General features: G+C 46.5%; 1 protein-coding gene across 11 annotated transcripts in view; it reads right to left on the bottom strand.

Moving 5' to 3' along the window:
- The window catches only part of arid4b (AT-rich interaction domain 4B), a 212,280-nt gene that overhangs the window by 28,196 nt on the left and 167,489 nt on the right, over positions 1-16,595 (bottom strand). For 4 of the 11 annotated variants that reach the window (XM_090201726.1, XM_090201727.1, XM_090201719.1 and 1 more), the window contains exons 17-20: positions 13,144-13,353; positions 9,489-9,573; positions 9,091-9,322; positions 2,667-4,082 (exon numbers count right to left, since the gene is read on the bottom strand). In XM_090201726.1, coding sequence (XP_090057852.1) covers positions 2,667-4,082; positions 9,091-9,322; positions 9,489-9,573; positions 13,144-13,353 — 1,943 coding nt within the window. The remainder of the gene's footprint in view (positions 1-2,666; positions 4,083-9,090; positions 9,323-9,488; positions 9,574-13,143; positions 13,354-16,595) is intronic. The other 7 variants (XM_090201728.1, XM_090201721.1, XM_090201722.1 and 4 more) reach the window with 3 other exon arrangements.

The raw sequence follows: 16,595 nt of genomic DNA, 5'->3' as shown, positions 1-16,595 counted from the left end.
GTCAGGCTGTTCCCGTTGGAACCAGCGCCACTAATACTGGGTGGTCAGGCTGTTCCAGTTGGAATCAGCTCCACTAATACTGGGTGGTCAGGCTGTTCCAGTTAAAACATGCACAAAATACCTTGGCTTCCACTTGGACAACTAACTCAGTGGGGGCCATCCATTAACCAGACATTGAAGAATAGTTCAAGGCATCTCCACTTCCTAACTGTGATGGCAAGAAACAGCCTTCCCACTGTTGACGTCTATACCACTCTCATCCGACCATGCCGGGATAATGGCAGTTGTAAATCAAGGACAAGAACGTTCAGCTCTCTCCCTCTCCAAATTCACCAGAGGAATTTGCCTTTGTTTGAAAGATTTTCCCCGCCCGAAACTCTTAACACGCTGTAAAGCGAATGCTGGAACAATATTTCTAACATAGAACGTGGGGAATGGTCAGAGGCGACCTAAAAGAACACTGATGTCGGTTTGTTTGTTATTTTGTGATGCCATCAACAATGTTACAGAGGAAATACTGTAACACTACATCCTTTACGTTGTGCATGCTCTATGAAAAATGATGAAAGTGTTTTGGTTAAGAGAGGAATATGATTTTAGAAACTATAAGAGGAAATTGTTTCTATAACTTTGTACAAGTAAGTAGTCACCGCCCCCTTGAGTGAGGTCAGAGAGTGTGTAAGCCTGTCGGAACCACCCTTTTGAGCCAATTGTATAAAATGATGGTTTAAGAATGAAAATATTACACCAGAGAGAAGTACAGCTCACGTTTAAAGTGGTTTGAACTGTGAATCTCAATGCGAGGTAGAGACGATAAAGTCACCTCACGGACAATCACTGGTACGGCTGATCCTAAGTAAAGTATCTAGAAAAGCAAATTTAAGTGGGACCATTCTGCTCAAACCATCGTATTCTATTACTCTCATCACCCCACTGGGGAACCATCGACACGGCTGGCTAGCCTATCTTCAAAGAAGCATCTTCCAGAGCGAATGGAAGGAGAATAAACTCTGTAGTTCTGTTCAGGACTACATGACAAGTTACCGGATACCGGACGACAGCAGAGGAGAACAACAGTAGAAGATGGGTGGGGTCCCCTTTTGGACAATCAAACCTTACAAGCGTGCAGCGAAAAGGCCCAACACATTTTCTAAGAAGACCCGGTCCACCGAGAGAAACTAAGGGTTTTCTTACTTCAACCGGGCGGCAGTTTGTGTGTAAAGTATAAGTGAGAGTATTTTCTAAATGTAGCAACGTTAAGTGTCTCTGTCCCTCTGTCTCGCCATGTCTTTCGTAACAAGCAGCCATATTGTTGTCAGTCCACTAGGGACCTACTTCTCATGTATTATGTATTTCTCATGTACTCATGTATTGTGTATGATTATTCTGTGTTACCATTTAGTTAGCTAGTAAATAAATAAGTAAACCAATTTGTGTAGTACTGAATCATAATTAAGGCTCAGGTTTTTGCCGATGCAAGGTTACGACATGATATGTTACGAGGTTATGATGAATAAGCTGACTGTTTATGGATGTGAAAGGTCAAGACCTTTAGAGTTTAATTGGGGAGATGGTAACTCTAAATAACTGCTCTCGTGGTGCCCCAAATCCTAATGAGTTAATTGTTACATGATTCATTTAATTGGGTAACAATTAAACATAGTTTGTTATTTATCTAATCAACTGTCATCAGATTAATGAAAGTAAAGTCAGGACAAAAGTGTGTTGCTGGTGGGCTGCACAAAGAAGCAGGAAGCTGCACTGGAAAGCGAACAGAAAAGGCCAAGCAAGATAATAACACAAAACAGAGACAGTCACGGACAGTACTGGACCCTCTCTCTACATGATCTACTACCACAGAGAAGAGGAGACAGTACTGGCAGAGTACTCTGCAAACAGAGCCAACTGTCCAGCATCAATATAAGAACAAATATACAGAAGGATCCAACCATAGCCACTGCCATCGGACTTGTTAATTTTTTGTATTTTACCCCATTTTTTCTCCCCAACGGCCTTGGGATCTTGTTTCATCGCTGCAACTCCCCAACGGCCTCGGGAGGTGAAGGGCGAGTCATGAGTCCCCCGAAACATGACCCGGCAAACCAAGCTTTTAACACCAGCCAGCTTAACCCAGCCGCACCAACGTGTCAGAGGAAACACTGTTCAACTGATGACGAAGTCAGCCTGCAGGCGCCCGGCCCGCCACAAGGAGTCGCCAGAGCGCGACCAAACCCTCCCCTAACCCGGACGACGCTGGGCCAATTGTGCGCCACCCTATGGGACTCCCGATCACGGCCGGTTGTGATACAACAACGATTCCGGGATAGAAACCGGGTCTGTAGTGACGCCTCTAGCACTGCGACGCTGCGCCAGTCGGTAGGCCGGTTAGAGCTTGTTTAATTGAATGTAGTATCCTCTGTGTTTTTAAGCAGTCTAAATGCAGAATTCAATCTCGTCGACTGAAAGCAAACAAAATCAAGGGGTATGAATACGTTCTGCAGGCACTGTACACACAAATACACATGCATGTGGGAAAGGCTGGAGCACTGGGCAGCTACTAGTGTAGTGCCCTGTGAGCAGGTTAAGTGTCTTGCTCAAGGGCACAATGGTTGGTGACGGTATCTAGGACACTGATGCCAGCAACCATTTGGCTTGTCAACACTTACCTGGGGGTAAGTCCTGGTCCTGCAGCTCCCCTCCTAGACTTTCCACCTCCACTGTACTGCTGTCTGTCTCACTGCGACCACAACCACCTTCCTCTGACAGGGTGTTGGGGCACCCCGGAGCCAAGGGGTCAGAGGAGGGCGCTGTACCCAGAGCAGGGGTTACAGACAGGGGAGGACAGGAGGGCTGAGTCCGGTTAGAGCCAGTTCCAGCCCCTTGCGCCATGGCCCCACTACTGCTATGTCCCATGGATGGGGACTCTGGGGTGGTGGGAGGGGTGTTGAGAACTGAATTAGATCCACTGGAGGGGAACTCCTGCTCACTCGTCCTCTTCTCCTGCCCCTGGTTCTCCTCTGAGAGGTCATGGTCCTCCCTCTCCGGGCCTCCTCCTGCCTCGTCTCCCTCCCCGCCCCGCTCCCCCCTAATCTCCCTCTCCGGGCCTCCTCCTCCTGCCTCGTCTCCCTCCACGTCCTGCTCCCCCCTGCTCTCCCTCTCCGGGCCTCCTCCTCCTGCCTCGTCCCCATCCCCCCTGCTCTCCCTTTCCTCGTGGCATGATGATGAGGACTGGGCTGGTCCAGGCGGAGGAGGGGAGTTAGCAGCCTCTGTGTCGGAGTCAGAGAACAGCTCCTTCAGGGTCTTCTTGGGCCACTGGGCCTGAATACTGGACCACACATCCTTCTGGCCCTTGGTACGACTGCCACCCGCCGGTCTCGCTCTCTCTCTCTCCCTCTCCTCCACGCTGCTGGATGCCATCTTAGCCCTCTTCTCAGGGATCTCCCAGAATCCCGCAGGGCGGGCGCCGCCTCCACCACCGGTGCCACTCTTGGCTGTCTTGTCCTTCATGCCGTTGTACTTCTTAGAGGGGGAAGGTTTGGGACGGGAGCTGGGTCGGTCTCCATCGGCCTGGTGGGGCTCATTGGGAGGTGCACCTCCGTCATCTGAGCTGCTGCTAGAGGAACCTCCTGCTCCTCCTCTGTCTTCCCCTAGACCTCCTGCTCTCTCCTGGGCCCTCCTGTTGGAGCCTCCCGGCAGCCAGTCTGCACTCCTTGTGCTCCTGGTTGGGAGCTTGGTTTTGGACAGGGGTCCTTTAGAGGTCTGTTGCTCCCCTGCCATTCCTTCTGATTTCCTCTTCCTGCAGGCAGAGCTACCTGGCCCCTCCCTCTCAGCCTCAAACTCTAGTTGGCTACGCCGCTTCCCAGCCTCCGGGGTCTCGACGCTGATTGGTTGTTGGCTCTTCCCTGTGACCAATGGTGGTTTGGGGACATCGGTAGAGGCGGTACCCTCCCAGCGGTCTAAGGCGTGAAGGGGTTTTGGGGGACCCCCCTTTCTGAGACTGCCGCGGCCCCCTGAACCTGGATGGTCATCGTCGTCCTCACGCCCACCATCCTGATCAGACTCGTCTGTTGAACTCTCTGAGGCTTGAAGGAAGCAAAGAAAAACAAAATTTTAGTACCTTGACAACGATTTTGGCACCACAAACTTCCACTACAATGGCTTAGGAAACACAACAGCACTCCCAATCAATGTAGAATAGTTCTATGGAGTGAAATACAATCTACTGAACTCTAAAACTACTAAAACTAAAAAAGTTACTTGTTCAACACTCAAAAAGCATAACATTGAGTAAGAAATGTGGCTTAAAATTTGCTAACTTGTTCAATAGTCAAAGTCATGAAACAAAATGTAATTTGAATGACATATCCTATCCATTTGAGTACAACGCCAGGTAGAGCAGTGACTACCTGTATACTGTTAGAGTACAACGCCAGGTAGAGCAGTGACCTCTATACTGTTAGAGTACAACGCCAGGTAGAGCAGTGACCACCTTTATACTGTTAGAGTACAACGCCAGGTAGAGCAGTGACCTCTATACTGTTAGAATACAACGCCAGGTAGAGCAGTGACCACCTTTATACTGTTAGAGTACAACGCCAGGTAGAGCAGTGACCTCTATACTGTTAGAGTACAACGCCAGGTAGAGCAGTGACTACCTGTATACTGTTAGAGTACAACGCCAGGTAGAGCAGTGACCTCTATACTGTTAGAATACAACGCCAGGTAGAGCAGTGACCACCTTTATACTGTTAGAGTACAACGCCAGGTAGAGCAGTGACCTCTATACTGTTAGAATACAACGCCAGGTAGAGCAGTGACCACCTTTATACTGTTAGAGTACAACGCCAGGTAGAGCAGTGACTACCTGTATACTGTTAGAGTACAATGCCAGGTAGAGCAGTGACCTTTATACTGTTAGAGTACAACGCCAGGTAGAGCAGTGACCTCTATACTGTTAGAGTACAACGCCAGGTAGAGCAGTGACCACCTTTATACTGTTAGAGTACAACGCCAGGTAGAGCAGTGACCGCCTTTATACTGTTAGAGTACAACGTCAGGTAGAGCAGTGACTACCTTTATACTATTAGAGTACAATGCCAGGTAGAGCAGTGACTACCTTTATACTGTTAGAGTACAACGCCAGGTAGAGCAGTGACTACCTTTATACTATTAGAGTACAACGCCAGGTAGAGCAGTGACCACCTTTATACTGTTAGAGTACAACGCCAGGTAGAGCAGTGACTACCTTTATACTATTAGAGTACAACGCCAGGTAGAGCAGTGACCTCTATACTGTTAGAGTACAACGCCAGGTAGAGCAGTGACCTCTATACTGTTAGAGTACAACGCCAGGTAGAGCAGTGACCTCTATACTGTTAGAGTACAACGCCAGGTAGAGCAGTGACTACCTTTATACTGTTAGAGTACAACGCCAGGTAGAGCAGTGACCTCTATACTGTTAGAATACAACGCCAGGTAGAGCAGTGACCACCTTTATACTGTTAGAGTACAACGCCAGGTAGAGCAGTGACCTCTATACTGTTAGAATACAACGCCAGGTAGAGCAGTGACCACCTTTATACTGTTAGAGTACAACGCCAGGTAGAGCAGTGACCTTTATACTGTTAGAGTACAACGCCAGGTAGAGCAGTGACTACCTTTATACTGTTAGAGTACAACGCCAGGTAGAGCAGTGACTACCTTTATACTGTTAGAGTACAACGCCAGGTAGAGCAGTGACTACCTTTATACTGTTAGAATACAACGCCAGGTAGAGCAGTGACTACCTTTATACTGTTAGAGTACAACGGCAGGTAGAGCAGTGACCGCCTTTATACTGTTAGAGTACAACGCCAGGTAGAGCAGTGACTACCTTTAAACTGTTAGAGTACAACGCCAGGTAGAGCAGTGACCTTTATACTTTTAGAGTACAACGCCAGGTAGAGCAGTGACTACCTTTATACTATTAGAATACAACGCCAGGTAGAGCAGTGACTACCTTTATACTGTTAGAGTACAACGCCAGGTAGAGCAGTGACCGCCTTTATACTGTTAGAGTACAACGCCAGGTAGAGCAGTGACTACCTTTAAACTGTTAGAGTACAACGCCAGGTAGAGCAGTGACCTTTATACTTTTAGAGTACAACGCCAGGTAGAGCAGTGACTACCTTTATACTATTAGAGTACAACGCCAGGTAGAGCAGTGACCTCTATACTGTTAGAGTACAACGCCAGGTAGAGCAGTGACCTCTATACTGTTAGAGTACAACGCCAGGTAGAGCAGTGACTACCTTTATACTGTTAGAGTACAACGCCAGGTAGAGCAGTGACTACCTTTATACTATTAGAGTACAACGCCAGGTAGAGCAGTGACCTCTATACTGTTAGAGTACAACGCCAGGTAGAGCAGTGACCTCTATACTGTTAGAGTACAACGCCAGGTAGAGCAGTGACTACCTTTATACTGTTAGAGTACAACGCCAGGTAGAGCAGTGACCTCTATACTGTTAGAATACAACGCCAGGTAGAGCAGTGACCACCTTTATACTGTTCGAGTACAACGCCAGGTAGAGCAGTGACCTCTATACTGTTAGAATACAACGCCAGGTAGAGCATTGACCACCTTTATACTGTTAGAGTACAACGCCAGGTAGAGCAGTGACCTTTATACTGTTAGAGTACAACGCCAGGTAGAGCAGTGACTACCTTTATACTGTTAGAGTACAACGCCAGGTAGAGCAGTGACTACCTTTATACTGTTAGAGTACAACGCCAGGTAGAGCAGTGACTACCTTTATACTGTTAGAATACAACGCCAGGTAGAGCAGTGACTACCTTTATACTGTTAGAGTACAACGCCAGGTAGAGCAGTGACCGCCTTTATACTGTTAGAGTACAACGCCAGGTAGAGCAGTGACTACCTTTAAACTGTTAGAGTACAACGCCAGGTAGAGCAGTGACCTTTATACTGTTAGAGTACAACGCCAGGTAGAGCAGTGACTACCTTTATACTATTAGAGTACAACGCCAGGTAGAGCAGTGACCTCTATACTGTTAGAGTACAACGCCAGGTAGAGCAGTGACCTCTATACTGTTAGAGTACAACGCCAGGTAGAGCAGTGACTACCTTTATACTGTTAGAGTACAACGCCAGGTAGAGCAGTGACTACCTTTATACTATTAGAGTACAACGCCAGGTAGAGCAGTGACCTCTATACTGTTAGAGTACAACGCCAGGTAGAGCAGTGACTACCTTTATACTGTTAGAGTACAACGCCAGGTAGAGCAGTGACTACCTTTATACTATTAGAGTACAACGCCAGGTAGAGCAGTGACCTCTATACTGTTAGAGTACAACGCCAGGTAGAGCAGTGACTACCTTTATACTATTAGAATACAACGCCAGGTAGAGCAGTGACCTCTATACTGTTAGAGTACAACGCCAGGTAGAGCAGTGACTACCTTTAAACTGTTAGAGTACAACGCCAGGTAGAGCAGTGACTACCTTTATACTATTAGAGTACAACGCCAGGTAGAGCAGTGACTACCTGTATACTGGTAGAGTACAACGCCAGGTAGAGCAGTGACCTCTATACTGTTAGAATACAACGCCAGGTAGAGCAGTGACTACCTTTATACTGTTAGAGTACAACGCCAGGTAGAGCAGTGACCTCTATACTGTTAGAGTACAACGCCAGGTAGAGCAGTGACTACCTTTATAATGTTAGAGTACAACGCCAGGTAGAGCAGTGACTACCTTTATACTATTAGAGTACAACGCCAGGTAGAGCAGTGACTACCTTTATACTGTTAGAGTACAACGCCAGGTAGAGCAGTGACCTCTATACTGTTAGAGTACAACGCCAGGTAGAGCAGTGACTACCTTTATAATGTTAGAGTACAACGCCAGGTAGAGCAGTGACTACCTTTATACTATTAGAGTACAACGCCAGGTAGAGCATTGACCGCCTTTATACTATTAGAGTACAACGCCAGGTAGAGCAGTGACTACCTTTATACTGTTAGAGTACAACGCCAGGTAGAGCAGTGACCACCTTTATACTGTTAGAATACAACGCCAGGTAGAGCAGTGACTACCTTTAAACTGTTAGAGTACAACGCCAGGTAGAGCAGTGACCTTTATACTGTTAGAGTACAACGCCAGGTAGAGCAGTGACCTTTATACTGTTAGAGTACAACGCCAGGTAGAGCAGTGACCTTTATACTGTTAGAGTACAACGCCAGGTAGAGCAGTGACTACCTTTATACTGTTAGAGTACAACGCCAGGTAGAGCAGTGACCTCTATACTTTTAGAATACAACGCCAGGTAGAGCAGTGACTACCTTTATACTGTTAGAGTACAACGCCAGGTAGAGCAGTGACTACCTTTATACTGTTAGAGTACAACGCCAGGTAGAGCAGTGACCTTTATACTGTTAGAGTACAACGCCAGGTAGAGCAGTGACCTTTATACTGTTAGAATACAACGCCAGGTAGAGCAGTGACTACCTTTATACTATTAGAGTACAACGCCAGGTAGAGCAGTGACTACCTTTATACTGTTAGAGTACAACGCCAGGTAGAGCAGTGACTACCTTTATACTGTTAGAGTACAACGCCAGGTAGAGCAGTGACCTCTATACTGTTAGAGTACAACGCCAGGTAGAGCAGTGACCTCTATACTGTTAGAGTACAACGCCAGGTAGAGCAGTGACCTCTATACTGTTAGAATACAACGCCAGGTAGAGCAGTGACTACCTTTATACTATTAGAGTACAACGCCAGGTAGAGCAGTGACCTCTATACTGTTAGAGTACAACGCCAGGTAGAGCAGTGACCTCTATACTGTTAGAGTACAACGCCAGGTAGAGCAGTGACCTCTATACTGTTAGAATACAACGCCAGGTAGAGCAGTGACTACCTCTATACTTTTAGAGTACAACGCCAGGTAGAGCAGTGACTACCTCTATACTGTTAGAATACAACGCCAGGTAGAGCAGTGACTACCTTTATACTGTTAGAGTACAACGCCAGGTAGAGCAGTGACCTCTATACTGTTAGAGTACAATGCCAGGTAGAGCAGTGACTACCTTGCAGGCCATTGAGGATAGAAGTGATTTCAATAGACTTGACTGGAGACTGCAGAGTCAGAGTCCTTTGGTTCTCACCGTCCTCCATCTTGGAGAAGACATGGCGCTCATGGGCAGAGCAGGGACCGAGGGATTTGGAGGAGGGGCGGGGGACACGTAGTCTGTTGGGGGACGGACTCCCCAGGTCCTCGTTCAGTTGCTCCAGGCGGTTGCGCTCTCTCTCCGCTTTGTTCTGGGAGGGCAGGAAGACCATGTTTAGGGCTCCAGAGTAATGTTGTGCATCTTGTGGTAACCTCATGTCATCTTCATAGACAGAAACAACCGTTTATTCTGTATATTAATTTGAAATGGCTAATTTGCAAAATAGAATAAAAAGCAACAACATTAATTTCTCCTACCTTTATCTTCTTACGGTGCTTGATCTTCTGAACATTCTTATTGGCTGGACGGACAATCTTGTCAGCTTTGACCCACTCATCATATCTAACGGGAGAGACAGAGACAGAGAGTCAATCACAGGTCAGTTATAAAACCTATGGCCCAAATGGCACCCTATTCCCTTTATAGTACACTACTTATGACCAGAGCCCTATGGGATTCAATATGGGCCCTGGTCAAAAGTAGTGTACTACCTATGGGCCATGGTCAAATATAGTGCACTGCCTATGGGATTCCCTATGGGCCCTGGTCAAAAGTAGTGCACTACCTATGGGATTCCCTATTGGCCCTGGTCAAAAGTAGTGCACTACCTATGGGATTTTCCCTATTGGCCCTGGTCAAAAGTAGTGCACTATATAGGGAATAGGGTGCCATTTGGAACACAAATGAAGATTATATTTGAGATTCTTCAAAGTAGCCACCCTTTGCCTTGATGACAGCTTTGCACAATCTTGACATTCTCTCAACCAGCTTCATGAGGTGCATGGAATACATTTTAATTAACAGGTGTGCCTTGTTAAATGTTCATTTGTGAAATTTCTTTCCTTCTTAATGCGTTTGAGACAATTAGTTGTGTTGTGACAAGGTAGGGGTGGTATACAGAAGATAGCCCTATTTTGGTAAAATACCAAGTCCATATTATGGCAAGAACAGCTCAAACAAGCAAAGAGAAATGACAGTCCATCCTTACTTCAAGACATGAAGGTCCGTCAATACGGATAATGAGAACTTTGAACATTTCTTAAAGTGTAGTTGCAAAAACTATGATGAAACTGGCTCTCATGAGGACCGCCACAGGAAAGGAAGACCCAGAGTTACCTCTGCTGCAGAGGAGAAGTTCATTAGAGTTACCACCCTCAGAAATTGCAACCCAAATAAATGCTTCAGAGTTCAAGTGACAGACACATCTCAACGTAAACTGTTCAGAGGAGACCCCCCGAGTGGCGCAGCGGTCTCAGTGCTAGAGGTGTCACTACAGACCCTGGTTCGATTCCAGGCTGTATCACAACCGGTTATAATTGGGAGTCCCATAGTGCGGCTCACAATTGGCCCAGTGTCGTACGACTTAAGGTTTGGCCAGGGTAGGCCGTCATTGTAAATAAGAATTTGTTCTTAACTGACTTGCCTTGTTAAAAAGGTCAAATAAAATACTTTAAAAAAAATCAGGCCTTCATGGTTGAAATGCTGGGAAGAAAATTACTAAACGACACCAATAAGAAGACGAGACTTGCTTCTGCCAAGAAACACAAGCAATGGACATTAGACCGGTGGAAATCTGTCTTTTGGTCTGATGAGTTCAAATATGAGATTTTTGGTTCCAACGGCCGTGTCTTTGTGAGACGCAGAGTAGGTGAACAGATCTCCACATGTGTATTTCCCACCGTGAAGCATGGATGAGGAGGAGGTGTGATGGTGTGCGGGTGCTTTGCTGGTGACACTGTCAATGATTTATTTAGAATTCAAGGCAGACTTAACCAGCTTGGCCTCCACAGCGATACGCCATCCCATATGGTTTGGGCTTAGTGGGACTATCATTTCTTTTTCAACTGCACAATGACCCAACACACCTCCAGGCTGTGTAAGGGATTTTTGACCAAGAAGGTGAGTGCTGGAGTGCTGCATCAGATGACCTGGCCTCCACAATCACCCGACCTCAACCCAATTGAGATGGTTTGGGATGAGTTAGACCGCGGAGTGAAAGAACAGCAGCCAACAAGTGCTCAGCATATGTGGGAACACCTTCAAGACTGATGGAAAAGCATTCCAGGTGAAGCTGGTTGAAATAATGCCAAGAGTGTGCAAAGCTGTCATCAAGGCAAAGGGTGGTTACTTTGAAGAATCTAAAATATAATATATTTTGATTTGATTAACATTTTTTTGGTTACTACATGGTTCCATATGTGTTATTTCATAGTTTTGATGTCTTCACTATTATTCTATAATATAGAAAATAGTGAAAATAAAGAAAAATCCAGGAATGAGTAGCTGTGTCCAAACTTTTGACTGGTACTGTATATCAACATATTTGTTTTTATTTAACTAGGCAAGTCAGTTAAGAACAAATTCTTATTTTCAATGACGCCTAGGAACAGTGGGTTAACTGCCTGTTCAGGGGCAGAACGACAGATTTGTACCTTGTCAGCTCTGGGATTAGATCTTGCAACCTTTCGGTTACTGGTCCAACGCTCTAACCACTAGGCTACCTGCCGCCCCATAATTATATAATGGAATAAAACCACCATAATTAAGATAAATCAAAATTATTACATGGAATAAGACAGCCTTAATGAAGACAAATCCACATTATAATTATGGAATAAAACAACCTTAAGATAAGGCAACACTATGATAATACCAACAACCATAGAAATGATTTACAGAATGTTTAACTACCCAAAGGTAGTCTACTTGGATCTACAGAAAGGAATGAAAGTCTTCCAATGTCAACAAGACCACAAGACACAGTAACGCAGAGAAAAGAACCTCTGCTCAACAATTTATGGAATTCAACCACAAAACAACAGGAAGACAATGACATCCCTACATTGGTCTCACTGTGAAAAGCTCTTCACTATTGTGTCTGTCTTATGTATGCCAACTCTACTTCTACATAGTAACAGTGTATTTATTACCCTGTCTCTGGCACAGGGGGGAGAGAGGTAGAGGTGAGTATAGCGGTATTTTAATACCAGATTCACACGATAGGGGCCCACCCGAACCGTACCCTTCTGCTTGTGGTCCTTTCCAGTATGGTTCCAGCAATTATGGTGGATGTTTAACCAGGCAAGCTCAGTTTCTCAGCTTGGCTTGAGTAGGTTTGGCCCTATAACGTGAATGAGGATTAAATGGCATTTTAAAGTGGCTTAGGACTTCATAAAATAGCTCTATTCTTCAATGAGAAGGCTCTGTGAAAGAGCTTCGTTTTATGGTCAAACTCAGCCCGTCTCTAGATGACAGTGGGAGGACAGACAGACGGACGGGGAGACAAGCTGTCAATCAATACCTTAAAACGTCAACAAACCAAAGTCATTACTGATTACTGCCCCAATTCTCAATGTTAACCACTAGATGTCCACAGTGCAATGATAATTAATTAGTCCTGACACAGAAAAACCATTACATTATCTATAGCTGATGGTAAGATATAATCAATGATATGTAAATATAATATATGTGAGCTTGTTTCAAAACAGAGAGGAAGGAATATCCATGTTGTTGCTATAGGGATCTCCATTTAAAAGGTAAGCTCTTTACATTTACAGCTGGGTCTATTTGAGGAGGGTAAATAATATAGCTGTAATACTAGTGGTGGCTAGGAAGGTGATAGATCATATTCCCCAGGGCTGTGTGTCCTGCTAATCTTACCTGCCGTTTCAGCCACACCTCTCCACTAATATATATTCATATCTACAAAACTAGTAGGGGTCAGGTGATAGATATATTGAGGTGATAGGTCATATTCCCCGGGGCTGTGTGTCCTGCTAATCTTACCTGCCATTCCAGCCACACCTCTCCACTAATATATATATTAATATCAACTAGTAGTGGTCAGGTGAAAGATATATTGAGGTGAAAGGTCATATTCCCCAGGGCTGTGTGTCCTGCTAATCTTACCTGACGTTCCAGCCACAGTAGTGAACCAGGTAGAGCACCTCTCCCCCCTCCACGTCAGCCTCTTTCACAGTGGCCTGGTACGTCTTCAGGCTGCGACCACGCCCATACCTCACCTGCACCTTCATCCCCGGGGGGTAACACTCAAACTCCTCCCCTTCCTCCCCCAGATCCTCATCACCACCATCGCCCTCCTGACTGCAGCTCTCATCCCTGAAATCAATGAAACACAGTTCAGCTTCCTGTTCACTTCCTGGTCCTAGGCTTCCCATAATGCACCACAACCACAACCACAAACCCACCCAAACCCCACTCTCACTACCTGCCACTAGGTAGGCCAAACCCACCATTGGCCTGGGACAACCGCCAACATCCAAGCCACTAATACTACAAAAACAACAACACACTACTAATAAATAACCCTCCTGGCCTCCAAGCACATACTACTAAATAACCCTCCTAGCCTCCAAGCACCGACTACTAAATAACCCTCCTGGCCTCCAAGCACATACTACTAAATAACCCTCCTGGCCTCCAAGCACATACTACTAAATAACCCTCCTAGCCTCCAAGCACATACTACTAAATAACCCTCCTAGCCTCCAAGCACCTACTACTAAATAACACCCCTAGCCTCAAGCCACTAGTACTAAATAACACCCCTAGCCTCCAAGCCACTACTAGTAAATAACCCCCCAGCCTCCAAGCCACTTCTACTAAATAACCCCCCCCTAGCCTCCATGCCACTACTACTAAATACCCCCCCTAGCCTCCAAGCCACTACTAGTAAATAACCCCCCAGCCTCCAAGCCACTTCTACTAAATACCCCCCCTAGCCTCCAAGCCACTACTAGTAAATAACCCCCCAGCCTCCAAGCCACTTCTACTAAATAACCCCCCTCAGCCTCCAAGCACATACTACTAAATAACCCTCCTAGCCTCCAAGGACATACTAATAAATAACCCTCCTAGTCTCCAAGCCACTACTACTAAATAACACCCCTAGCCTCAAGCCACTACTACTAAATAACACCCCTAGCCTCCAAGCCACTACTAGTAAATAACCCCCCAGCCTCCAAGCCACTTCTACTAAATAACCCCCCCTAGCCTCCATGCCACTACTACTAAATACCCCCCCTAGCCTCCAAGCCACTACTAGTAAATAACCCCCCAGCCTCCAAGCCACTTCTACTAAATAACCCCCCAGCCTCCATGCCACTTCTACTAAATAACCCCCCTAGCCTCCAAGCCACTACTACTAAATAACCCCCCTAGCCTTCAAGCCACTACTACTAAATCCCCCAGCCTCCAAGCCACTTCTACTAAATAACTCCCCAGCCTCCAAGCCACTTCTACTAAATAACACCCCTAGCCTCCAAGCCACTACTACTAAATAACCCCCCTAGCCTCCAAGCCACTACCACTAAATAACCACTTAGCCTCCAAGCCACTACTACTAAATAACCCCCCCTAGCCTCCAAGCCACTACGACTAAATAACCCCCCTAGCCTCCAAGCCACTACTACTAAATAACCCCCATAGCCTCCAAGCCACTACTACTAAATAACCCCCATAGCCTCCAAGCCACTACTAGTAAATATCCCCCCTAGCCCTCAAGCCACTACTACTAAATAACCCCCCTAGCCCTCAAGCCACTACGACTAAATAACCCCCCTAGCCTCCAAGCCACTACTACTAAATAACCCCCATAGCCTCCAAGTCACTACTAGTAAATAACCCCCCAGCCTCCAAGCCACTACTAGTAAATATCCCCCATAGCCTCCATGCCACTACTAGTAAATATCCCCCATAGCCTCCAAGCCACTTCTACTAAAGAACACACCTAGGCCCTCAGCCTCCAAGCCACTACTACTAAATAACCCCCCCTAGCCTCCAAGCCACTACGACTAAATAACCCCCCTAGCCTCCAAGCCACTACTACTAAATAACTCCCATAGCCTCCAAGCCACTACTAGTAAATAACCCCACTAGCCTCCAAGCCACTACTACTAAATAACGCCCCTAGCCTCCAAGCCACTACTACTAAATAACCCCCCTAGCCTCCAAGCCACTACTACTAAATAACCACTTAGCCTCCAAGCCACTACTACTAAATAACCCCCCCTAGCCTCCAAGCCACTACGACTAAATAACCCCCCTAGCCTCCAAGCCACTACTACTAAATAACCCCCATAGCCTCCAAGCCACTACTACTAAATAACCCCCATAGCCTCCAAGACACTACTAGTAAATATCCCCCCTAGCCCTCAAGCCACTACTACTAAATAACCCCCCTAGCCCTCAAGCCACTACGACTAAATAACCCCCCTAGCCTCCAAGCCACTACTACTAAATAACCCCCATAGCCTCCAAGTCACTACTAGTAAATAACCCCCCAGCCTCCAAGCCACTACTAGTAAATATCCCCCATAGCCTCCATGCCACTACTAGTAAATATCCCCCATAGCCTCCAAGCCACTTCTACTAAAGAACACACCTAGGCCCTCAGCCTCCAAGCCACTACTACTAAATAACCCCCCCTAGCCTCCAAGCCACTACGACTAAATAACCCCCCTAGCCTCCAAGCCACTACTACTAAATAACTCCCATAGCCTCCAAGCCACTACTAGTAAATAACCCCACTAGCCTCCAAGCCACTACTACTAAATAACGCCCCTAGCCTCCAAGCCACTACTACTAAATAACCCCCCTAGCCTCCAAGCCACTACTACTAAATAACCACTTAGCCTCCAAGCCACTACTACTAAATAACCCCCCCTAGCCTCCAAGCCACTACGACTAAATAACCCCCCTAGCCTCCAAGCCACTACTACTAAATAACCCCCATAGCCTCCAAGCCACTACTACTAAATAACCCCCATAGCCTCCAAGACACTACTAGTAAATATCCCCCCTAGCCCTCAAGCCACTACTACTAAATAACCCCCCTAGCCCTCAAGCCACTACGACTAAATAACCCCCCTAGCCTCCAAGCCACTACTACTAAATAACCCCCATAGCCTCCAAGCCACTACTAGTAAATAACCCCCCAGCCTCCAAGCCACTACTAGTAAATATCCCCCATAGCCTCCATGCCACTACTAGTAAATATCCCCCATAGCCTCCAAGCCACTTCTACTAAAGAACACACCTAGCCCCCTCAGCCTCCAAGCCACTACTACTAAATAACCCCCCCTAGCCTCCAAGCCACTACGACTAAATAACCCCCCTAGCCTCCAAGCCACTACTACTAAATAACCCCCATAGCCTCCAAGCCACTACTACTTAATACAACCTCTACCCTCCAAGCCACTACTACTAAATAACCCCCTAGCCTCCAAGCCACTACTAGTAAATAACCCCCCAGCCTCCAAGCCACTTCTACTAAATAACCCCCCCTAGCCTCCATGCCACTATTACTAAATACCCCCCCTAGCCTCCAAGCCACTACTAGT

Source organism: Oncorhynchus mykiss, chromosome 16 (assembly GCF_057628025.1).
Source record: "Oncorhynchus mykiss isolate SJ-2025 chromosome 16, ASM5762802v1, whole genome shotgun sequence".
Lineage (NCBI taxonomy): Eukaryota > Metazoa > Chordata > Actinopteri > Salmoniformes > Salmonidae > Oncorhynchus > Oncorhynchus mykiss.
The sequence above is the reverse complement of the archived record's forward strand: the minus strand, read 5'-3'. Positions and strand labels throughout refer to the sequence as shown.